The 26,341-nt window shown below is 41.3% G+C and overlaps 1 protein-coding gene across 1 annotated transcript in view; it reads right to left on the bottom strand.

Moving 5' to 3' along the window:
- The window catches only part of ADARB2 (adenosine deaminase RNA specific B2 (inactive)), a 108,282-nt gene that overhangs the window by 57,871 nt on the left and 24,070 nt on the right, over positions 1 to 26,341 (bottom strand). The window contains exon 3 of the mRNA XM_074157236.1: positions 538 to 652. Within this exon, the coding sequence (XP_074013337.1) occupies positions 538 to 652 (115 nt within the window). The remainder of the gene's footprint in view (positions 1 to 537; positions 653 to 26,341) is intronic.

The following is a 26,341-nucleotide window of genomic DNA, read 5'->3' as shown; positions in this document are numbered from 1 at the left end:
AAGTCTTAACAGGGTGAATATAAAATTTTGGCCCCGCTGATAAGGATAGATATTTCCCACAGTTAAAGCAGAGCAGAATTAAAACTACGCATGCTCTGGGTTTTGTTTCTTTTGACTGGAAAGGAAATGGGTTGAGATTTGTTTTTATTGTCAGTCTAAAACAAGGTTTATGATAGCCTTGTACAACAAGAACTCAGTGTTTCCAGAACTAAAAAAGCAATTAATAAATAATACAACCTTTAACTAAAACTAAAACTACCCCATCTATTAGGAAATGCAAAATCAGGCGGGTCTGTATTTTGTCGTGTAAACAAAGCAAGGTAGGGACATATTTATGAATAAATCTTTACCTCTGTTGCCAATAATTTTTTGTGTGAACTTACTTGAGATGTAAATATTTAATGCTTCTTTTCTCTGCATTACTATTTATTTTTCTGTGTGGGAGTAAAGGCATCCTTCAATACTGTGGACCAGGTAAATAATGTATTACTTAGTCATGAAAAATGCCAGAGGAAAATGAATGAGAGGATATCTTACCTTTGGTCATCACAATGCTTGCAAGAGTTTTGTGGCGTGCATGCATGGAAGTGAAATTGTCTGTCAGCTCCTGGAACTTCTGTGCAACCATTTGGTATATGGAGTCGGCAAAATCCTGAAAGACACAGTCAGAAAGAATTTTTTCACTTTCTTTGATTGAGGCACTTGGGCGTTTCTGCAGATTAGTCACCTGCTGTCAACTGCTGAGAGGACCTTTTTAGAATTAGACACCACCTACTCAAGCAAAGATAAAAGGAGTATCTCTCTGTCGACTACCCACTTCACCCTCAGAAATGGCAAAATTACTGAATTTAAGATAACAACTTGTATTGACTAGCACTAGTGGTAAAGGGAGAAGGTTGACTTTTTTCAGCTTCCTAGACCTTGGTCCAGATTCAGTTCACAGGAAATTTGTTGGTCCTTAAAGCATTTTATTGTCGTGAGCTGAAGAGGTGGACGCGTGTCCCACCAAACCACACAGTTCCATGAGCCCACTGAAAATTTCCATTAGCCCACTGAAGCCTGAGAGCTGAGCGACGGCTTGGATTATAGGTAAAGACTACCTAATTCTGCATTCAAGGTGAGTTTTTAATAACTCACATCTACTGAGGTAAAATGATCAGCTCAGGAATCTGGGCTATATTTAATGCTGTCAGAGGAGTACCATGGTCTGTCTTGCTTCCACCTCAACAGCCATTGGGACAAAGGGAAGGGGAACCTCTGCTTGCGCATCCTACCAAAGATGTTGCCTGCACGAGCTCACTGGTGTGCAGCAGTGCTGAAGGACCAGTCTTCCAGGTCTCCTCCTGAGGACAGCAGCTTTGTTGAAAGGTCAAATTTTCCCACGGACTGAGCTCTAGAGGCTGTGCGGTCTGAACCTCAGGTCTGGGTGAGTCCAGTCACCAGGGAGAGCCTTGGGAAGCTGGTTACGGAAGCCAAGCAGGGTACAAGGTCTAAAAGTGAATTCTGCAGACTACATATGGATGAATGTGAACCTAAACCAGCTCTGGTGCTCCTGAGAACACCACTACTTGGACTGTTTCCCTGCTGCAAAGTTTAGTATCTTTTCACTTACTTAATCTCTGCACTTTGTTTGGCACAGAGCCTCGCAACCATATATTAGAGATAAGTCAGAGAAATGCTGTTTGTGAGCATGAGTTGTTCTTGAAGTGTTTTGCAAGTCTGAATATATAAAAGTAAGATCCAAGGGATTTTTTCTTTTTTCATTTGAGTTGTATGATTTCCTGTGGGAAGCCAAGCTGTACCTACAGTTCCGGGGGCTGGATCTTACTCTGGGGTGCTGACAGGAGACTTCCTGGCATCCAGCAATCTGGGTAGCGCCAAATGATTGTGCCTTTATTAGGAAAAGTGGCTTGACCAAGCAACAATTCCAGTTTTTCTCCTGGTACTGGGCTGACCTACCTGGGGGAGGTCCTGGTAAAACAGGCACCTTTGAATTCACCTGATCTCTTTAAGTGGGTTCACGACACCCATGGGCAAGAGACTGAGTCTGATATTCAGCCTCCCTCACCCTCAAAGATCCAGAATCATACAGAAGTAAGGAAATGTATTTAAGAAGATCATATCCATTCTTTTTTTTTTTCCCCGAAACTGTTAACATTGATGAAAACATGCTGGTGAAAACACAGTATTTTAAATTGGGGGAAAACACAGCTATTTTTCAGAGAAAAGCAGATTCTAATTCACAAATATTATCAGTAATACTACCGGCACTGAGAGCCTCTGCGGGCTGTACACCATATGTTTCTACAGTTTGTTGCAGAAAGTCAGCTTAATTTTTAAACATTATTACAGCAAATATAAAAAGTCCAATTAAATAAAACATAGCAACAAATGGGCAACACTCTTTTCATAAAACCTGGAATATTTTTTCCATGGACAATTCTTGCAAGTGATTGCAATTTGCTCAAATAGAATTTCTTTGACATAATAATTTTTCTTTGTTTTGCTAAATGCAGCTTTTCAAGGTATTGCTCTGGGAACAAATCGTTTGCCCAAAAAGACAGTTTAATATAACATAGAATAAAATATGCTGGCTTGTTGCAAAAGAAGGAAAGAGGCATATAAACTCTTTCTGGGAGATGCATACAAAATTCTACACTAGAATTAGATGAAAACTAAGAAAAATTATCAAGAACAGTTTGACAGTTCCTAAATGGAATTTCACTTTGACTGCGTTTATACCTCTTCTAATCTAATTGTCCACAACCACCATGTGAGCAAAGTATTGCTCATACAGAGCTTCTGAAGGATGAATTTTGGGTCAATTCTCATTTGTCAAGCATCAAGGCGCCCTTGTGATATAAATGCAATTATAGTCGCTTTACAGATGAATGAGTGAAGGCACTAAAAGGGTGAGGGACTGGTCCAGGGGAATAGCATGGAGCTGGGCACAGCCAGGTGTTCTGATTTCCTGATGCTCCGGCTAAGTGCTCAGCCCTGGAACACTGCCTGTCTTTCATAATACGAAAGTTTGCTCCTAAACTTGTTTTCCCTAGTGAAGAGTGACTTCATCCATAACGGAAAACTAAAGTGTATTTGCAGGACTGATATAACTGGGTCCCATATGGTGGACTGAAAATCTGATCAGTTTTATTTAGACTAGAAATAAAGAAAAAAAAAAGAGTATCTCAATAAAACTATCTGCACCATCATTTAAAAAAAGAATCAAATCATAAATTTCATCTTCTGCAGTACTGCAGTCCAATCCATGCCTGCACTTCTAGAGTACCCTCCAAATCTGCATCCCAGGGCATTTTGCGCTCATTAAGAGTTAATTAGCTTAGAGGCACATACAATTCCTACAAGAATCGTTTTAAAAATGCTAAATAGAACAAATAACTTTTAACTTTGGATTTAGAAATCCCCACAGTCAGAGCTTTCTTTACTTCATTTGGCAGTAGGTTCCAAAGCCAGAGAGGAAAGAGACTCACTAAAGGCAAAATAACGACATGACTTCAGATAACATTTGGGCACGATAAGGAATTCGGCATTTGCTGATCTCAAGGAGTGACCTGGGACATTAAAGAACAGCAAATCCATTAAAAGTGAAGCCTCTTAGCTAAAATAAGTCAGGCGAATATTTTTTGCCTTGAATCCTTTGCCTAAAACGATGCCAGTGAAATTAATAGAAGCAAAGGAGTGACAGACATGAATACACGTAGGATGCAGGAAAAACAACCAGAAACATAGTGTCTAATCTGAGAGGTCATTTACAAGCTTCATATTGCCTGAAGTTTTCAAATGGATATTTCAAAGTACAATGGAAAGGAGGAAAAGGAGCTGCCTATTTTTGCAGATGAAGAAAAATAAGAAGGCAATAGACACACGGCTCAGCCCTATAAAGGATATGATACCCTGAGGATTGATGCACGTAATGCAGTGTAATTGCAGGGCCTTGAATATTCCATACCTGAAAGCTGGCCTGGTGGCAGAGCTGGGTATGGGTTAGATTTCTGACCTATACCCATAAGTTACAAGAGGTGTAGAGTGCTGCCTTCCTCTCTAACACATGCCAGAGCAGCTCTTTGGCCTGATCCATTCACGTGCACTGAAATCAGTGACAGCACTTCTGTCTGTATAGAGTCTTTAGACTTGATTTCAATGTTTTTACAAAAAAAAAAAAACTGGTTACAAATATATCTAATGCATACAGGAGAGATATGGTGGAGGTAAGAGTTGGTACATTTACCCCTGCTCAGTTTAGAACCATAGATTTCATTACAGAGATTTTCTTGCTTCACTGTTAATCAATAATCCTAGGCTATTAAAATACACATATCCAGGTGACCATTCCTGATAGGTTATAAACCAGAAAAATCCAACTACTGGTGGCTATTGTGAGCCTTTTGGGATACAGGCTCGGATATGTTGTCTGCCACCAGAAATAACTTAAAAACCATACACAAAAGGAACCATTCGTTTGTTATTCTCTATTATCAAAACAATTAATCTCAGAGAAAGTTGTGTTTGGTGATACCACAGTTCCTACTGCCAGATATGAGTGAAAATAAAAATCTCCATCTGGAGTAAATGCAAAAGCCAAATACATCTTGGCAGCTTCTGTACAACTGTCAGGTTGGTAGTAGAAAAAGGGAAAATTTCAGAAGATGGGGTAAAAAAAGAGTAGAAATATTCCTTGTGAAAGAAATGCAGTGCAATTAATAGAGGTACATGCAATTGCACTAATCATCCAATTGCAGAGAAATAGCATCTTGGGGCAAGGGGACAGGGGAGAAGGAAATAAAAAGATATGGACAGTCAAAACCCTGAAAATTTTTACCAAGGCACACAAGAGACAAAATGCTCAAATACTGTTTGAGTGTTGGACCTAGAGGGACTTATGCTTAGGGGTTTAATCCCCTTAGAAAACTGGGGTCTGGTGCAAAACGCCACTGAAGCCAGTGGAAGCATGCCTGAATCAAAGACGCTTCAGACAAGGCTTAAGTGGCAAGGTTAGGAGTTCAAGTACGCCCATGCCCTGGCCAGGCAGGGTGACCTTGGCCATGCTGGCTTTGACTGAGTGTTGGGTGGAAAAAACACAACTTTCTAGAAGAACTGACCTTCCAGGTGCTAAGTTTCTTTCAAAACCCCTGCTTTGGTTCTCCTGCTATCAAAATCTTAGCTTTCACAGGTCCTTACTTAGATTTTTTTCTGTACAAACATTTGTCTCAGAGAAAACCTCTTTGAGACCAAAACTTTGCTCGTTCTTACTAAACAGTCTGTGATATGAGTAAGGCAAATAAGACTGCTAGGCCCACACCGAGGGACAAAACTGTTCTCGGTTGCACTCAAGGCATGAGCATTGCCTAAATGCTTATTATCACCGGTGGAAGCAAGATTTACCTGTTCAGGTGCCTGGCAGATGAAAGAAAACATAATGCTAAAATTTTCACTGTGAAAAAAGGACTATGAGATCCTGCTTTACTTAAAGAGCTATATTTTAACATATACAAGGAGGCTGGAAAAATGAAAAATAGATGTCATTGCTATTAAAACTGCGCTGTGTTGTCTGAAGTATTCATCTGTCCTTGATTACCATATCAAATTACTCATGTTATTCACAAAGGAAAATCTACCTTTAGATCATACCATTACAGAACCAAAAACTTTTAGTCATTTCTCAGCACTAATATTTCAAATGGTATAAATAATTAAATGTGTTCAAGTTTGCAATGGGAGTCTTCAGGGTAAAACTGACATTCAACAGGAGTAGTAAGGATATTAAAATCAATAGATTATAAAGGAGAAAGCCTTTAGTAAACATTTTCTATTGAAATCCTGTCTTAGGGTTTATAGGGTTGAAATATCAAAAAGGTTAGATTTGCATATGGATGGAAGAAATATTCTGCTATACAGATATCACCAAGAGCTCTGTTTCTCCTGTCTTCCAAGTACTTTATTTTCCAGAAAATTACTGACATTTGGGGGGTAAATGTTGAACACGATGAATGGGGATTGGGTTGAATTAAGTTCACAACTCCCTTCACAGATAAAAGGAGATTCACACCTGGTTCTTTTTAGTGGTCGAGAAGGAAACACGCACTCATTGACAGTGTGAGTTTGTATTTTTTCCTGTGGAGAACTCTCACTGTCTAAATGGGAAGGGAGGAAAACACAGCACAGAGAATATTAATCCTGAAGCGCTGCTCCTGGTCAGGGTGTGTAGCAAATTGCTACACAACACACTTTTTCCCAGGCTTGTAAATAAGTTTGCTGTAGCTAGTTGGAGATTCATCGCTTAGTGATTGTACCCTTGAGCCAATGAATTAGTCAGGCTCTTCCCAGGTACTACATCATCTTCAGGATGCAGCCTTGAGAAGAGAAATAGCCGAGCGTCATGGGCTGCCCTCCACCATCAGTCTTCTAGCATCCCTTTAACACCAGGAGCTCCCCCAGCACCGTGGAAAGGGCTGAACGAGGGCCTGGAGGAACGGACAGGCAGGGGTGGCCTGTGGAAGGAAGGAGGGCAGTGGTTTGCAGGATGGGTTCATTCCTTGCCCTTCTTCCTGGCAGCCTCGATGCAAGCCACTTGCTTTGGCATGAGTCCCACTTCTCCAGAGGTAATAGGGGGACGATTTTTACTCACCCTTCAAGGGAACTGTGAGGCAAATGGAACTGACGGTGGTGAGGGTCTCCAAGCAGGGTCCTGCAAAGACCTCTGCAGCCAAACTGGAGGCTGCAGTCCACAGCCCCTCATAACTCAGCTGTCCTTCAGCAGGCACAGGCATTTACAGAGTATTACTCAAAGAACAAGACACTGCCAGGGAATTCATTGTGGTTCTTTCCTTGAGATGTGCTGTAATTATTTCTCTCTGATCATAACTCCTACAGTATTGATCATTATGTCTGGTTTTGGCTTATCCCTCAGGGCCAGCGTATGTGGGCTTTGTTTTATCTTAGATGGACGTGGTTTCATTTTGTCTGGCTCTATGTTTTCATTTCAGCTGACTGCATTGGTATATCCTGTGCACATCGTGATTCAGAGAGGTCTTCTCACTCATGCTTCTTGGAGGGGATTGGGCGTGCTCTGAACAGGCAGCAGCCGGCTGCACGTTCCCACTCTGAGTTTCTAATGAAAACTCCAATAGTGCACTTCTGACACTGAATATCCTCACTGTTTTCTTATCAAGATTGATGGGGAAGATCAACTGCTCCTATTGATTCAGTCAAAAGAATCACTTTCACCAACATCCCCCATCTGCTCATAGTCCTATTACAGATGTTTTAGCTATATATGATCCTGAGATATCGTAACAAATTCTTGATTTCTGTAATCAACAGAAGTCCTGAATTTGGTCTGCATTCATGTAGGCTCCACAGTGGCTCAGCTGACCTCAGCTGACTTGGCCAACTTGTCTGGACTGTGCAATGGGCTCATGGGCTCAGAGCGATTATTTGCTGGCTGCTTCCCTCTCCTCCCCTCACCCTTGCTGGAGGCTGATTGCTCTGCTAATTTCCCAGGCCCCACAAAACATATTTGCCTCCACGCCATTGCTTATATCATTATTTACTAAATATCAGCACTGTGCTGGCTGCTGTATGAGGCAGACTTTGAAGATTGTTCCTGTGTAGCAGACAAAAGAATGACAAAATGCCCCGAAAGTTCCCGGAAGGGGAGTCAGAATAGAAAATTCCTTCTTCCAACCATGTGTTTTTTGGGTTTTTCAGTAACCTATGGCTTTATGAAAATGATAGCTACCCCCTGCCCTGGGGTTGGGAGGATACAGCATGCACAGGGAAATCAAGATGAGACAAAGGTAGAATGGGAGGGTTAGTTAAGGTCCATCTTTGGTGAGTCTCAGCACCTTTATGCCTGGGAGGTTCCCCAATGACTTCTTTGAGTGTTAGATTCGACCCTGTTCTAATGAATATGAGGTATGCTAAAAATTATTTTATCAGATTTTGATGAATTGTTCATATATCCAGCAATGATTAAAGACTGCAGTAGGCTTCTCACTTGATGTTTGTTGAGTGGCTAAATGCAAGCTAAAAGTCCTTCACTGTGTCTGGATCTTTTTTACTGGGGATCCCAAAAGTCTCCTGGTCATTTTTTTTAAAATTTCTTCAATGAGATTTTAAGTCACGAATGACAGAAAGGTACTGTGACACAGTTCATAGAATTTTTTCTTAAAATTTTGATTTTTTTCACACAAATTTTCATGTTTGAAATGGGGGGGAAGTTTTATTGGGGCATTTGGAGAGGGATGGACAAATTTATAAACTGATAGCTGTGATGTGAATTCTGCTACAATGAAAAGGCTTCTGAATTTACACATAGGTACTACTATGTAATCCTGTAAATGAGAGTAATCAATGTTAAATATCTCAAAAGATATTTGTCACAACAGTAGGAAGTACAAAGATCAAACAGGAATTTATTCTAAGAGCCCAGTGGAAAAAAAAAAAAAAGTTGTGTTTTCTCAATATATCCTTTGACTACAGGGAATCAATCAAACTTAATATAATGTATCTTTTTATTTGTTACAGAACCCCCTGGAGTGACTGAAAGAAAATAGAACACATAAAATAAGCATACTATTGAAAAAGGAAATGCTGTCAAATCTAAATGCCCCAGCTCCTCCAAAAAGTACGGTTTTCTATTTAGTAGGAAAACATTTTGTATGTAGGTTTAATTAGAATCTTTAAATTCACATTAGTGTGTTAATGTTAGGATGCTAACAGATGAGCCCCTCTATTTGAGGTTGATTCATTGCTGTCTGCATTCATCTTGCTCTAAAAAGATGCTACCAATAAGTACCATTTCAATGAATTTAGAGGAAACAAGCTTTTCCACCGACATGAACAGTTGTTCCCTAAAGGAGGCCATGCTCAGTTTCCAGCTTTGCTTCTTCTGAGAACAGCTCTGCATTTATCGCTCTGGTAATGAAGAATGTCCATACCAATTTTGCAGAATCATTCTTGAAGTCAATACTGCACCTGCTAACAAATGCCAGAAAGGAGGGGCTGGTTGTTTGCCTTTTTTCTTTTCTTTTACTGATCCTTAACCCAAAAGCCTTCTTCCTACCGAGGCACACATAAGGTTGGCTGCAAGTGCTGAATAATTCAAAACAATGAAGTAGTGTTCGCTTTGCAGCCTTGTGCTTGCTTTAGGACAAGCCTCAGGTGTCAAGCTGTTGTACACTACAGATATTAAATTAGCACAAATGGGTTTTCTTTAACTAGATAAAAGCTCTATAAAGCTACCAGTGCCTAGGAATGGCTAACTCTCTAAAAAGGCTTTTATGCTCTCTATAAAAAACTAGATTTTAGATTCATATTATGAGCCGTCTCACTTTAATAAAATCAATGCTTTATCTGAGAAATGTCCTTCCAGTTTTCTGTTTCCTCACTTTATCTTTCTTAGGAGCATTAAAACGAATACCCTTTGGACACTAATGGTGGCAAAACCCTCATCACATACAATACTCTTGGCTATTCGAGGTCCATTCTCTTCCTGAAGCCCAACCAGTTAGCAGCTCTTGGGTAAATGTTCAAAGCAGGGAGAGAACAGTGCTTGCTCAAATCCCTTGAGCATCACTTTGAAAATCTACGCCTGTGTGTTTATAGTTCTCATTAAGGAGCTGTGCTATTAAGAGCCTTCCCCATCACACATATGCTTTGTTAGATAAAGCAGGGTGCAGGCAGTGTCCAAAACAAATTTAATCTATTCTGAACTGCTGATCCCAGCAAGGCACTGCACGATTCAACTTTCTGAATCACTGCAGAGGAAGTCATATAATACACTGTGTGGCAATTACTATACAGACATCGGGATTTTTCCTTTCTTGTTGTTAAAGATCTTGCTGTCATTTGCTGTAATGATTCTCGCAATCTGGATGTAACCTTGCTAACAGCCTTTCCCTTGGCTGGGAGGGGTGGTAAGGCAATCTACATTTCATGTTACCTCACCCTTCTCTGGGCTTCTCCTCAAATGTGTAATTAGCAGGGACAGTTCTCATCATCTATGGTGGCTTTGTGCCAGGAGAGGCAGAACCGCGATTTCTGCTGAATCCAGATTGCCACTCAGACACCCCACAGAGCCATTGGGGACCGGTGTGTGCCTGGGGCCAGGGTTAAAACCAGTCTCTTACTGACTTACTCTCCCTTACTGGACAAACACAAGTAATTAACGTAACACTGCTGAAATTAAGAAAGAGTTTTATTTTTTTTATATCTGCTGCGAATCTGCATCTGAAGCTAAAAATTCAGCATTACTTTTAGCCCACATTCTAAAACCCAAATATCATTTCCCCATCACCTTCCCCTCCATCTCCAGTCAAGAAATTCCTAAACAAGTGTCCACACCTGGAACGTGGGAGTGGCCTTTTTAAACCCTGTGACAACCCTTGGACAAACCCTGTTGCCTCAGCAGAGTTGTCTTTAAGGAAGAGCCCAGGGAAGGACTTAGTGTGAGGCCAGGAGACTGTGGAGTGGCACTGCGTGGGCTGCCCTCCATGGGATGACCTTCCCTTGGGACCATACCTGTGGGAGGGGTGAGAGAGATCTGGACACAGATGAGTGCAATGTTAAAGCTTTCACTTACAGCTCAGATTTCTCACTGAAAATAAAAGCTTTAAGAAAACTTCCTAATTATGGGAGAGTTGCTTTAAGTGATTTATTCACTGTGGGCAATAAAAGAAGAATTTCTTGGGAAGAAAAAGACAAAGAATAACCGGATAAACCCAGTGATTAAATTCACAACCAATTATTTTTACTTATTTAACTATTCACACAAAAATCTCAAAGCAGTTCACCTACAAATTGACCAAATCCTATAAAATTCATGTCATACAGGTAAATATATTTGTTCCTATACAACTGATGATTAAATTGAGAGACAACTAGCTTTAATATTTTGCTCAGGTAAGTAAGTGTCAAAGACAAGAAATAGAATGTGTAATTCTTCGCTTACAGCAAAAAAAAAAAAAAGGCATAATATAAATATGAATAAATTTCTTTTATCAGCACACCATACCTCTGGAAGGATACCTCTAAGGATCTCGAAGGTGTCTGGTATTACATGTCAGGGATTTCATGAACAGCCATGGGGTATGAAAGAATCTCCCCAAATTCAGACAGCAATTCCAGAGAAAAAAGGAATAACCAACTTCATACCCAGCTCTCAGAATATATAAAATTGTGTCACCAATCTGTGGTTTTAAGGTAATTGCTGGATGTTAGCTCCTTGCTAAGATGCACATAACCTAAAGGGCACTCCAGTAAATTACATCCAGCGTGTTTCTCCCTCCTGCTCTTCTCACAGGCTCCTCAGCAAGGAGCTGGCACACAAGCCTTGCACTACTCTTTTCAGTCTACAGAACTGTCCTGCCAAAACCTGGGGAGGTTGTAACAAAGGCTACAGAAAATTCTTGGACTCAAGAGCTGAATAATATGGACAGCAAGGTAAAACTTGCTGCTCATAGCCCCTGAAAACAATAAAAGCAAAAAAGCAGAGGATTTCAAAGCTGTCTGCCATCGCACCTTTGTCTTCTTGTCTTTCTTCATCCCTTCTCCTCCTGTGATTATGTGTTTTACCGTTTCCCCCACCTCTTCTGTCGGGTGAATCTGTGCTTAGCCTCACAGAAGCATTGTCTGGGTGGTCTGGAAACCCAGACAAACTATTATACAAATCAAAGTCTGTCCAGTTTCTGATAACACCAAAACTAATTTATTTTTTGTTTATACTCCACTACCTTTGACAAAGCTTCCTCTAGAGATTTATATCTCCATCCTTACTGCCTTCCAACTGTTTGTCAATTTTTTTGTTTTGCAACTGACAAAAGAAAAAAAATATCTGACATCAACCTTGGAAGAGGTACTGAGTGCAGAAGTTTTTTTTTTCAGATGTGATAAAATCTTGCCTAAAACCATGTCCAACCTTTTCAGTAGAAAGTCCAGATGGCTTTGCAGCCTGTACAACAGACTTTATTCACTGATGCTTCTCTAAGTGTCAGCAGGGTGTTGTCTTCCAGAACTAGTAAATGTGCAATGAAAGGCAGCTCGGAGGGGAGAAACAAACAAAAACAAAAAAATCCCCCTCACTTAAATCCCCCTGCCTCCCCCCAGAAATCAAATTAATCTGAGAATTTCTACATGCATCTGACTGAAAATTCCCCCTGGGTGGAGAAAGGCTTTGCAAACAACTGGAGGTGTAACGGATGGGGTAGCAGTTCAGGCGGCTCCAGGCTGAGCAGTGATTTACGCACTCACTGCTGACTCTAGGTCGCCCTTGCCTGCATTGCAAATATTTCAACTACAGGATCAGGACCCTTCCCAAGTCTGTATGCAGGCTTCAAACTGCAGTGTCTCTTAGTCTTGTTTTCACTATGGTCAAATTAGCACAAAGAAGCATTTATGAGACTGACAGGCCGGCAAGGCAGGGCGTGGGTGAAAGCTCAGGATTTGGGCTCAGTTTCTGCCCCTGTGCCTGGATCCCCTGAAGCCTGATGCCAGGCACACCATCAGCCCCCTCAGTTTCCAATTTATAAAAAGGGAATATTTTGGTGAAGCCATGAGTGTGACTTTGATATAGTTGGAGGTCAAAGTACTGTTTTACTTCAATTGATGGCCAAGTTTACCATGGGATTAGAGCTGTCCTGCCCATCCTCCCACTCTGCATAGCATCTCTGGCCAGCTTTAGACATAGGAAATATGGGAGGAGAAGTGGTAAAACATCCCTGCTATGGCCAGCACTGGCCCTGTAGCCATGCAGAGCCCTGACAGCAGCTGGATCCTGCACTCAGCAACTCGAGCACAGAGGGCATCTGCCTTGTCTACACCAGGAGAAAAATTGCCCACTTTTGGTACAACTTCCAAGTCCTCCAAGGGAATCAGGAAGAGTAAAAAGCTCCAACCAATATGAAGCTCATGTAACTATCACCATTTTAACTACCATCTGTGTGATACTGGTGGCAGTGGTTAATACTGCAGCCACCTTGTTAGCATTCCCCATTCTGTTCTAATTGTACAGCCTTGAGGTTTGCAGTGCTTTTGCTCCACATCTGTGCAGAGTTTATCCCAACACAGGTGTGCTCCAGGACCAGAGAGCCTCGGTATGACTGCAAGACAAATAATAAGTGATAGCAACAGTGGGGAAATTCTCAGGATAGAGGAGAAAAAAAAATGTAAAGGACAAAAAAAAAAAAAAAAGGGACAAAAAAAAAAAAGAAACAAAAAAAAAAGAAACCGGGTGCACACAAAACCCTTCCAGAACATCTCCAGTTTTGTTTCTTGTTGACACACTACTCTCATTTTGAGCTGACAGCTGTGGTCCAGCATTTGTCAGGTAATTAATCTGGGTAGTTCATTTTCACAGGTGAGAAGCAGGTTGGCACAGTCTCCTCTAGCAGAGGTTTGTGGGTTTGGTTTTTTTCATGTTTTCAGAGCGGCACGGGTATGAAAGCGTGTGTGTACATCGGCACACAGCATACTCTCGGACCTGGCCGGCCATTTATTCTTTCCTCACTGTGGAGTTACGTGCTGCAGGTATAACTCCTGTGCTTTGCAGGGTGAATGGAAGGAAACCTCAGACAGGAATTTAAAAGCATCAGATTTGCCTTCACTTATTACAACTGACAAAACATTAAAACCCTCGAGTTCCCTTGCCAAGGTTGAGCACCACTGGTCTCACACAACTTCTGCCTCTGTTTAGAAATGAAACTGATTATAATAAAAGAGATGGGGAGAGAGAGAAAGAAAAGCCATCATATTTCTTGATGGGGAAATGGGGGGGTGATCTACTGCATTTTAGCATTTGGTTAGTTGTGAAGCAATGCAGTAATAATAATAATATTTTGCCCATACAGCAGTGACGGCTAAAATGAGCACATTTTCTTTTTTGCGATGCAGACAGTGCTCGGCAAGGTCACTGAGCTGGGAAACGTGATTCTATCGTTCTTGTGTCAAAGTGCCAGAATATCCTTTCACTGAAGTTGTACGCCTTCAAGCCATCCCTGAGCTCCACAGAGCCACTTTCTTCTGTTTGATGGTTTCTTGCCACTGCCACATTGCGCCCTAAGATATCTATCTTGACAAATGGCTGGGTAATACATGGCTGGGCAACACAATTGTACCTCAGCATCTCTGTCCTCCAGAGCCAACACAGGCTTTCTTTATTTCTTCTTCCTTATATTTCTTCTTCATTTTTCTTATAATCCAGTATGCTCTTAAAACCTAATCTGCATATTAGTCTGTTTTATCAGTGTTCTGGGGAGTCCCACCCCTCTGTTTCTATGGGCACTCAAGAGATGGCTCAATTCAGACTGTGCTGTGAAAGGACACAATGTTATGTCATGTCATACATTTTTGTTTCCTTGATTAGTAATACTAAAATGTACTTAAAGCCAAACAGTGTGGCGAGCTGTAACATCTCTTTGCCAAGGGTAACAAGGTTTAGTCCCTAGGGGCAGGGTGCCCTGATGGAAAGCACCGAAGTGGTCCCATGGCAGTTGGCTATGCTGGGAGGCGCTGTGTTAGGAGAGGTGGATTTAGGAAACTGAACACTTTTTTCTTGGGGTTTGTTATTTCTAGGTGATCGTTTCAGTAGCTACCCTCATTTCTAGTGGTCAGTCCACAGAGTCATGCAAGACCCTGGAGTGATGGCCATATTCTGGTCATCTCTTCCCATAAGAGATTATTTCTCTCCCCTGACCATACAGGGACCCCAGATCTTCTGGCGCTCAGCAGCAGATTAAATCAGTTGTCTATCCCTTCAGTTTCAGTAGTGACTAGATACCAGTAGTAAGTGATCAGAATAAAGTGATTTCCTTACATCAGAAAATGGAATAAAACCCCCTCTCCTAAATCCCATTTAGCTCTACATTCATTACATTGCCATGCTTTTGTAGTGAAATATTCAGATCCTATTGAAATGTCCTAGATATTAATTTTCACTACCAATAACAGGAGTCCTGTGCACTTAAGATTGTCCTTGGAACGCAGTGAAAATATGTTTTAGCAGCTAATGAAATTAGTGCAGACCCTGTGACCTGGAAAACAAACAGAATAAGGAAGTCTTACCCTTGCTAGCTGAAATGATGTGGTACAGCTGTATTTTGTCACGTACTTTATATATATATATATATATCTGCATATGTCATACCAAATTGTAGATTGCCATTTTATATATATTAAGGTGGTTAAGGAGGTTTTTTTTAGCTGACATTTGCAACACATCTCAACAACTGTTTAGCTAGAATCTATGCCATGTGTCATGTATTTTATGGTTTCTTTAGCACATAAAGGGTTTAACTGTTGGAAGACTAATGCTCACTGGCTTCTAATAGGGATGTAGTAGTGTCATTCTTTTTTATCCAAACTTTAGCATGTCAGGCTTTACCGCTTTTATTTTGTCCATAATATTTTTGTGCAAATAGAACTAGAAAAAACACAGAACACTCACCAAAAAGATACAAAGATGTGTTTCAAGGCAAGGATGATGAGAAATCTCTCAGGGTACAAAACTGGGAGACACTTGAAGGAACTTATTGCCCTTGCAAAATTCACTGTCATACCACAGAACAGGGCAAAACCTGAGCTTCCCTTAGGTTTTTAAGTATCAAACTTGCATAGGTAGACGGCTGGAGGCCTTTGAGGAGCTCATTCTCATTGCAGGCCCAAACCAGAAGCAAGTTCATCCTTTTATGTTATGTGATGCCAAGGACATAAATCTATAATGCTTTCTGGTATAGACACGACAGATCTTGTCAGAGGTTGTCACCATTTTGTTGAAGCAGATAACAAATCCCTGTGCCTCAGTTTCTCTACTTGCATTTGTCTGCCTGAAGTGCCCCAGGGATCCCCTCCCTTGTGTTTGCAAATGGCCTCGGTATATAAATCTCTGTGGCAAACCGAAGCATTGCCATCACAGTGTTGGCACATCAGCAACACAGGACAGTCTGTCCCAGTCTGCATCAAAGAGACAAAATGAAGACTTACTTCCTTTGCAGGTGAAGTGCAACTATAAAAGCAGTTGTTCAATAGCTGGGAGATGTCACTGCAAAACCTCCTTCTATCTGTGTGCCCCTGTATTTAAAATAAACTGGTTATGGTGCTAATTTTGCCTTCTCAATCACCCTGATGGAAAGGCAGAGGGGTGCATGAGCTGTCACACCTTGCAGGATGGAGGACACCAACCTTCCACCATGTGGCTCCAGGAGCAGCTGCTTGCTTTGTGTACTGGGTGGCAAGTGGTGGGTGGCAAATCAACAGCCGTGATCTCTCTGGGGAGATACACAGCTGTCCCACCAGAAGGTTATAGCGGACACTGACTTCTGTGTCACTGGTGGGAAGCAGCCCCTGGGAAACAGTGTTTGGGCACGAGCCTCCATCATGGCCAGCAGCACCAGTTAAGGACTACTTGGGCTTAGGGAGACCAAGGGCTGATTCTGTTTCTGGTTAAGGACCTAGCAAGAGTGAAATGCCTTTGCAGCTTGCACCAGCTTCACAAGTATTCAACATAAAGCAGAACAAGGGAGAAGGAGCCCTCCTGGCTGGCGGTCTTGTTCTTCCTCAGGAAGGTCAAGGACCCAGGAGCATTCATACTGCAGAGATTTCTAAAAATCTCTTAAGAGATAAGAAAAGTCCCTCTGACTATTTACTTTGAGAATTTTACTTTAGAAAGCCTCGAATGTAAAACCCAACTCAAAAGGCATGGGCTAGCACAAAATGAAGTAGAAGAAAGAAATAATTATTAATAATTGGCACATGTTCATGCCAGTTTTGGCAAAGGACTCACAGTTGATGAGCTCCTCAGTTTGTAAGAACAGGGTGAGCTACATTCATTTCCATATGGTAAGTCCAATTGACCATGGCTGAGACTGCAGCCCAACATGCCTTTTTTAGCGTTAAAGCTCTTCAAAAACCAAATTCTAAATCCACCATCACTGACAATTTTAGAAAACTTTTTGCTTTTCCTTTTTCCCTTGCAAAGCCTGTCTGCCAGACTGTAGTTGTGTTACATATGGAAAGAATTTAGAATCTGAGCCAAATCTTTGATAAATCCATAGAAACATTTACCTTCGCCTAAGCAGGCTTTGGTTTGGACTTCTTTAAAAGTGGAACATTTCTGCCATTTCATGAGTTCAACTTTTTATGCAAAGCTTTTCAAAAATTTGCTTGTGCATTTAATTTCAGCCTACATCTGTAGGAATCTGGAATAGCTAATGGCTATCAGTAGTGCCTACCAACACATTTTTCCAGGCCAACTGGCATTGATGCATACCCGTAGCATGTCTTTTGCTAACTAGTACTATTTCTAAAAATCTCAATGACTGAAAATCAGTCACTCAGAACTTACTGCAGGGGATTGAAAATAGCAGCTCTCAATTACAGAAGGCAGACAGACTATAAACCACCATGTGAAACAAGGGATAGGATATTGAGAGAGACTCACTCAACAGGAAAAAAACTTTACAAATGTTTCTTGACAAAAAGCAAGAGAAGATGATAGCCAGTAGTTCTTGTCCTCTGCCTTTCCTCCCAGATTTCTTCATTCTCACACACTACTTGCTTGTTTCCCATTTTTTTACCCGTCAGCTTTTCACTATTTCTTCTGAATCGCTCTCAGATGTTCTTTACTAAGGTTTATCTTGTTATCACACTCTAACCACTTTTCCTTGTACCCTTCAGATGTGCTTTTCTTTTTTTTTTTTTTTTTTTAATTCTACTGCTACCATTTCTAGTCCCCTCGGAGAAGAGGGGTATCCTGAGTGCTACAGGTACATGGCATAAGAGCACGAGCAGGGAAGACGCACGATGTTGGATCTGGGTGGTAAAGACCTAGCATTGGACAGAGGCACGACCTGCCACACAGTGAGCCAAGGATGTTGTTCAGTGCATACACCAGAAAATGTGATCACCCCTGCCATCAGCCAGGAGACATTTTGCGAATGGATGAATATCATGGGTTAGTAGGAGGACTATCCGCTAGTGAGATGAGTGCAAGTCCTGGCTTTGGATCAGGTACTGGATAAGGAGGGACCACATGTAACAGGAATTAAGCTCATTTCCTCCAGTGACTTTTCAGCTTTACCCCAGTTTCAGAGCTTGCCCAGAACTCCTCACCACCACCCATGGGTGGAATAAGAGAACAGAAAATAGACCATCAGCAAAGAAATCCCTGGCTCTTTTTGCTTTTCATGATAGAGAAAGCTAGCCAGACACTGGGAAATAGCTGCTGTGAATTTTACAGAAATTACAAAATTTCATCACTCTGACCTAAAACTTCCCTATCATGCTTTTTGTGGGACATAAAAAAAACTTCCATCCATTTCTGCAAGATTAGTAAGAAAGAAAAGTCATGAAGTCCAAGGTGAGTGATGGATACATGGGGTAAACAGATGGATCGAGGCAAAGGGCTCTTTGGCGAGTAATGCTACAAAAACCCCAAGCACCTAAGATCATAAAACTTTACTGATTTTAACATAAATACTTTGAGCTTACTACAGCCCCCCTTTTGCCTTGCTTAGAGGAGTGCTTACTCAAGCAGCACAAGGGACTACTGTACCAACTCCAAAGTGAATAACGATGCTCGTATTCCCACTTTGGAGATACTAATTGCACAGGTAAACGAGTGCACATGCGCCGAATAAACCAGGGAAATGGCCCTGCTCTGCTGCACAGTCCCCTCTCGGGTCTGTAGGCACATCCCATCACATAGGCAGGGTTCTGCGGCCCCTTCCCGCAGCTCTGGGCAGGCACCATGGCTGGCTGAGTGCAAAGCATCCCGGGTGTCACCGCTGCCACGTTCAGCGTTTCCTACGCCTCCCAGCAAGCCATACATCATCAAATATTGATACGGTTCCAGTAGGCTGCCACTCCTGACATTTGATGTATAGCTTTAGGTGCTCTCGTTTTAATTCCAAGGAACCAATGAGGGATCAAAGGAAATGTTGTATTTATCCTCTGCAGGGCGCGGTGTGTCACGTCTTGAAAAGGAGAGAGAGGAACTATAAGGCTACGTAATTCCCACCGGCTCTTTCCTTGGTGTCACACGCTTAACAGGACGAAGGCCAGGCTTTTAGTCAGCAAGTGAAAACTGTCGCTTGCCCTCCGACATTTCAAATATTTATCATGTTAAATATCAACTTGGAGAATATTGCGTTCGTTTAAGCTTTTCACGTTCCAATGATTTTTTATTATTTCCATCGACCAAAATAAATGAAGAAAATGTTTCAGACTACACATGAAAGCATGTAAAAATCAATAACTGGATTTTAAAAGATCTAGAATGTCTTGAATACATTCATTTTTCAAACATTTTTCTCTGATCTTTAAATAGCTTTTCTTGGAGCATAACATTTTTTGAAAAGTCAAATACAGAGCATTAAGGGTATAATTACCATTTTAATTATAACTCAATCATCCTATCTACTTTGCATAGAAATTACAGCTTTTATGTCAGGATTTTGGGTACTCACAAACATTCAGGAGTAATTAATGCTAGAGGTTTTCACTGTATATGAACTTTACTTTGTAGCACTTACTTCAGCCGGACTTCATTCAAAAAGTGTAAATACACTGAATTTTAAATTCACAGTTTTCAAGCAAAGAATCCCTCTCCATAAATGTCTGTAAAGCTAAGACAAAAAAAGATCAAAACCTGACAATCTTGAAAACAAAATGTATTTTCCTCCTTCTTCAAATGTGATTCCTTTATGTAAATATAGCCAGATCACATTCTGGTGGCAGTAATGAAAGAATTCCCCCTAATTGGTATTTGACCAGACTCATCAAGCATTTCTGATAATTTTGCAAATATTTCTGGAAAGCATTTAAGATTAAAAATTTTATGCCTAGGCTCCTTTAACATTTATTTTATGTCTAGGTCCTTTAACTTTTATTAAATATTATATTTTTAGAGATTTATTTTAGAAAATGCATTTACCCAAATGACCTTGCAAAATTGCCTGTTGTATCTCCCTCTGCAATTACACGCGTGTGTATGTGTGTGTGTGTGTACATGTGAAATTCAGAAAAATCAATTACAACAGAGATGTTTTTCATCTGGTTAACACCACGATATAAGACTTAAGATATTTCTCCCTGTCAGTGTTGAAATAGGGAAGAAAATATTTTTATGGGTATAAATATAAGGAAATAAAATGACCTCCATCTGTAAATGGGCACTGTTTCTTATTTTACTGATTTTTTTCCTTTTCCACACATCGGAATAGACTATTGTGTGCATTTCTACCATTCTCCACATGTTGTGCTTTGCGGTGTGCTGGAGCAGCAGATGCCTTTTCTCTCTCCTGTAAAAGCATGATAAAGCCACACAAATTTTACAGAGGAGTCTCACAGAACATGTCCTCTGTCTTTGTTTGGACATTAATGATATCACGACATTTTCTGTGCTCGTTTATCTTTTCCTGGCTCAAGTATTTTCGAGGAGAAAAAAGACAGTTCTCCTGACAGCCAGGCTCTGGCTCAAGTTGCAATGCTTCACCCCCGAGAAGTGGCTGCCTTTGTGTGGTGCAGGGGGCTCTTCTGAAGCACATGGAATTGCTTCTGCCTTCAGTGAAAGCCTTGCATGAAAGCCCAGGCCACACCGAGCCCCTCGTCCGGGAAGTGCTGCGGGATCCGGAGGGAAGATTCATGATGCTTATTGTCAGCCTGCACTTGAGATAGATGCCTTACGCTCTCAGGTGGGGAGATACAAGTAGGTTACATCTTAAATGCATGCGATTAAAGCATTTATGCCAAATCACATCGTGCATTCTGCATAGATGTGTGTAAATAGCTCTAACTTTTTTGATGGATGAACGGAAAATATTTTCTCATTATACCCATCAGCAGCATAAAGTGAAGGTGAATAGATTTTACACTTGGACTGCTCTGTGTTCTTGACAGTTTTGCAAACAGCCCTCTCAATCTCTTTCTGTCCCTAATCTTTGCCAGATGAAACTAGGATCTTGATGTCATTTTAACACTGGTATCTGAAAAAAAAATATAATAAAATGGGGGGGATGTGAAAAGGGAGGCAGAAAACAGATTTTATCAGGATCAGTCAGCTGCCCTGACTCGGCATTGACCTGCACCTGGAGTAGTCACTTACCCCAGCGCTAGAGAATTTCATACTGCCTGGTGCAGGGGAAGATTTCAGAAATGCCTAAGCCCATTGATTTCCTATAGACTTGAGTCTTGTCCACACAGAAAACTTGTACCTGCTGAATTTAAATCAGCTTTTATACTCTGCGTGAAACCTGTGTGCAGCCGTGTTATTTTTATGTACTTACAAGATGGCAGCGAGACAGGAATGAAAGCTTTTTCCTCTCTTCCCATTTCATTTTTAAGCAAAAGTCAACCCTAATCTCTCCTTCAGGCTCTGGAAAGCAGGAATTGGGCTGACAAGGCTTGGTTATCCCAGAGGATGGCTCCAGTTATCCTGCTGGACAGGTTTTTGTGTGTTTGAGCAGTAACTTGATGGGTGAAGCAAAGTCCGTTGCCCAGCACGAGCTGTCCTGGTGCCCAGGGAGGGGACACCCTACAAGCACAAGAGCTCAGATCCTACTCCTGCTTCCTACTCCTATTCCTGTCCCTGCATACTGATGTTGCGGAACCAATCCATTACGGACAACAGGAACAGACCCTGGCTAAATCCAGATGACTTAGGCCATGCAGTGAGGCCTTAACTAGGGTCTTTCATTCAGCAATAAACAGGGCTAGACTTTAATTAAGGACCTGGCAGAGCCTGTCCCATGTGTAGTGCTGTCCTGGCAGGCAGTGAACTGGACTGGAGTCTGATTTATCTGGTGTTTGTGTATGCTGCAGGTAGGATCCCTTTTCTGCTGAGGAGCTGACAGCTGCTGTATCTGCAGCCAGAGTCCCTATGTGAAGCCCACCATAGTGGCACACAGCCAGGACCTCCTGGGCATGAGGAGCCAGAAGGAACCGCAGAGCCCCCCAGCCAACTGTGTGTGATGCCAAAGAACTGCCCGAGCACATGATGGACTCTGTGTTGGAAGTATACTTAAAAGCACATTTTTCCTCCCTTAAGCTACGCTGCGTGGACCTTATCGGGAGCTGTAGCTGTGGTCCGGGCCTTCTTTCCCGGAGCCAGCCATGCTGGCTGGAGACACTGCCATCCCCAGCAGCTCCTCAGCAATGCCCAGCTCTGCTGGTGGCAGGGATCCAGTCATTGCTCCAAAGCAAAGGCTTCAGACCACCTTTATTACAGACTTAAGGTTAACCCTTCCTGTCCAGTGGATTTCAGTGCACTCCTGTAGCGTCTCAGCAGGAACAAGCTGTCTTTTTGTTTGTTTGGGGTTTTTTCATTTTTTGGAAATTTTTTTTTTGTTTGTTTGGTTGTGTTTTTTTGGTGTTGTTTTTTAAATGGACACTGTTTTGTTAATTTATTATGTCAGTACTCAGCTTAAAATAGGTAGATCTGTTCATCTGCATTACTGATCTGCTGCTGATCTAATAAAACAAAACACCTTGCACTCTTCGGAGTACCAGAGACACCTGAGTTTTTGTACCGTATTTATACAGTAAAGTTTCTGGAATATTTATTCACTATGAAAAACTAGCCACTTTTCTAAATAAATTAAGCCATTCATCTGAGTGTGTTGATTCTAATCTATGCAGAGCTATAGTAATTTCCCATTAAATATTAGCAAAACCTCAACTTCAAACTGAGATCTAGCTTCTTTGCTACAGGAATGAAAGAGTAATACTAGAAAGCATCTGAAATAATTCATTTCTATCTTTATGTCACTCTACTGTAAATTTTAAAAGAGCTAGGCTCAGTCCTCAAAGTGCATTAAAAAATATTTTTCCCCAAACAAGCCCAGACTGCAAATGAACCCTGATCTTAAGACTCATGTGGAAAACAGGATTTATAGTAAAAATACAAAGTCAGCATAAATGATAATGGTGCTGTGATGATGTTGAGAACTGAACTGGTTCTTTGAGTTTGTTTCTTATAGAAGGCAAAAAAAAAAGAAAAAAAGGAGGCGGATATCCTTACCTAAAGAAAAATGACCATAGAGCAAGCAATAATTCTTACATCCTGTTTCAGTAATACCTTCAATTTAACAACTGTCTGTGAAAAGGAGTTTCTCACAATGAGTTATTTAGTCACTGTGCCATCTAGGGTATAACTGTCGTTCTGAAGGGAACATCCATGCTATGATTTGCTGTCAGTCTGTTGTACACTGTAAGTCCATTCATTTTTTCCCTTAACAGGTGAAGATAATGCTGTGATACACAGTAAAAGATAGATGATAAAAACAATTCTTTAAGAAAAAAAATAGACACAAGGGGTTTGGCAGGAAAATATGATAAAATGTTCCATTCTCCTTTTTAAAGTACTATAATAAACCATGTCTGAAGTGAAGTACAGATAACATAAACAGCAGAGCATTGGTTTGCAAGCCCAGCATGATATTGCATACGGAGCAATCATGAAGCATTCCCACCACAGTTGCCTGTCACACATTATTAACAAGAGTGTTTAAGACTATTAAATAATTGTGCTAAATGATCAACTTACAAAAAAGGTGTTGTATTTGACTTCACAGAATTATGAGTAATTTCAAACCCAAAGATTTTAAAGCCAGAAGGGACCATTTTGATCTTCTCATCCAGCTTCCAGCACAGCACTGACCATGAAAGTGTTGCAACAGCTTTTCCTGAAATTAGCTCAGTGACTTACAGCTCAGAGGAAAACCAAATGGAAAATACCCTGCTCTATCCTGCTCCTGCTCATGGCAACTGGTAGAGGTTCCTGAAAACTGGAAGACAGAAAATGTCACTCCTATCTTCAAGAAAGGCAAGAAGGAAGATCCTGTCCCAGTGCGGGGCTCCCCAGTACAAGATATGGTCATACTGGAGTGAGTCCAACAAAAGGGCCATTAAGACAATGTAGAGACTGGAGCATCTTTCACAGGAGGAGAAGCTGTAAGAGCTGGGGTTCTCCAGTCTGGAGAAGAGAAGGCTCAGAGGGATCTCATCAATGTGTATAAATACCTGATGGGAAGGAATGAAGGCAAGGGAGCCAGACTCTTCTCAGTAGTGCCCAGTTACTGGACAACAGGCAATGCATACAAATTAAAAACCCCTGAAATTCAATCTGAATACAAGAATTTTATTTTATTTTATTTCCTGTGAGGCTGGTCAAACAGTGGAACAGGCTACCCAGAGAGGTTGTGAAGTCTCCATCTGTGGACATATTCAAAACACAACTGGACATGGGCTGGGACAGCCTGCTTGAGCAGGGGTTGGACAAGATGAGCTCCAGAGATTCCTTCCAACCTCAACTGTTCTGTGATTCTATTTATCAAAACCTTTTATGATCAGCTTCACACTTTCAACAAATTCCATAATTAGTTATCTTAGTGATCTTCTGACCTTTTCTCTCTCTCTCTTTTTTTTTTTTTTTAATAATTTGAACCTTTCAACAGCAATCAGAGAGAACAGAGAACTAAAATAAATAAAACAATCACAAGCTGTGGTAGCAAGATGCCAAGTGCTGTATTTAGCAGTATGCTTAGTTCCCTGCCTAGGTTTCCAGTTGACAATATCCCTTTAAACTACAAAAGCAAAACTAGCCAGTGACACAGCCAGTTACTTTTTTGTCACCCTCTCTTTAGGCCACTCAAAGATATCTGCATTGACATTAAAAAGCCATTATAAGCAATTTAAACTCTGAATTGATCCTAACACATACATTCAGATCTTCCTCATATGGCCTTTCAATAGTTCTTGATTCAAACTGAGAACAAGCATCACCTTATAAACAGAGGAGATAATTATACTTTATTGATCAGCCCCTCAAGGTATGAGTGGAAACCAGGCAGTTATTTGAGAACAGCCATCAATGTTGTTTTTAAATTGTAGTATCTATCTCAGTCTTTTCCTTTCCAAATATTCTCTAAATGTGGCCCTCAAATGTGGAACTGGTTTCAATGGAAACTGGTATGTCAATTTAGATTCATGAACAGTGACTTCATGTACTTCTCACAGTCGTGTCCCAGTGTTACCCACTGTTGCTGGTTTACCCTGACAGGCAGCTGAGCCCCACGCAGCCGCTCCCCTCCTCCCTCATTCCCAGTTGGATGGGGAGAAAATCAGAAGGGTAAAAGTGAGAAAACCCATGAGTTGAGATAAAGGCACTGTAACAGGTCTTTTATTAATGCCTTAACTCTGAACGTCCTCCCTTTCTTCTTCTTCTCCCAGCTTTTATTGCTGAGTACAACATCATATGGTATGGGGTATCCCTTTGGTCAGCTGGGATCAGCTGTCCTGGCTGTGTCCTCTCCCAACTTCTTGTGCTTCCCCAGCCTCCTCGCTGGTGGGGCAATATGAGAAACAGAGAAGGCCTTAACACTGTGTAAGCACTGCTCAGCAACAGCTAGAACATCCCTGTGTTATCAACACTGTTTTGGTCACAAATCCAAAACAGAGCACCATTCGAGCTGCTATGAAGAAAATTAATTCCATTCCAGCCAAAACCAGTACACCCATTTACTCAGTTTCCTCCTAACACTCTCTCAGTCATCTCTTGAAATATTGCACACAAACCCCTCAGATGCACCGCAGACTGCCCCCTTACTCTAACAAACTGCAACCCTCTTCAGAGCTGCCAAATACAGAAAATGCTCCTGTTTAATCCAGTGTCGACATTGATTGGCTTCAATTTTGCTAAGTAAGGATTTTAGCACCTGCCCAATCTATCCTATAGCAAATGTGCCATAGTACACTCATCAACAGACACCTGACTTACTACATTTCCAGTTTACAGCTGAACCTCTAATCCATCATTTCTCAACCTTCTGCTTTTTGCTAATTAAGCCCCTCAGAAATCAGAATCAGGTATGTTAGAAAAAAAAGAGAACTTAACAATTCCATGTCTGAGCTTATCTTACTATTTGAGAGAAGGAGAAATAGCTTTGTTAGGATCACTAATAGTCCTTTGAACTGGCAACACACTGCATTGAAAAACAGCAAAATTGTTCACAGTTGTTACTAGAATGCACTTAACTCAGATGATCAATTTTGGGTTACCAACATAGGTACAAATAAAACAAACAATGCCTTTTTTTTTTTTTTTTTTTTTGCCTGCTCCCTTGGCCCGACCAATCAAGCACTGGGATGACTGGCCTCAAATCCATCCTTTTCAGTCTTGTCCCAGACTGACACATGGGCTCAGCCTCTCCATCTACAGGGAACCCATCAGAGCTCACCTTCCCCGGTTCAGTAGCACCGTGCCCCAGTGGTTACTGCAATGTCACCCACTACTTTGTTCTGTACAGTACAAAGCAGGAAGAGGCCCACAGGC

Source organism: Numenius arquata, chromosome 12 (assembly GCF_964106895.1).
Source record: "Numenius arquata chromosome 12, bNumArq3.hap1.1, whole genome shotgun sequence".
Classification (NCBI taxonomy): Eukaryota; Metazoa; Chordata; class Aves; order Charadriiformes; family Scolopacidae; genus Numenius; species Numenius arquata.
Note: the sequence above shows the minus strand (reverse complement) of the source record. Positions and strands in the feature narration are given on the sequence as shown.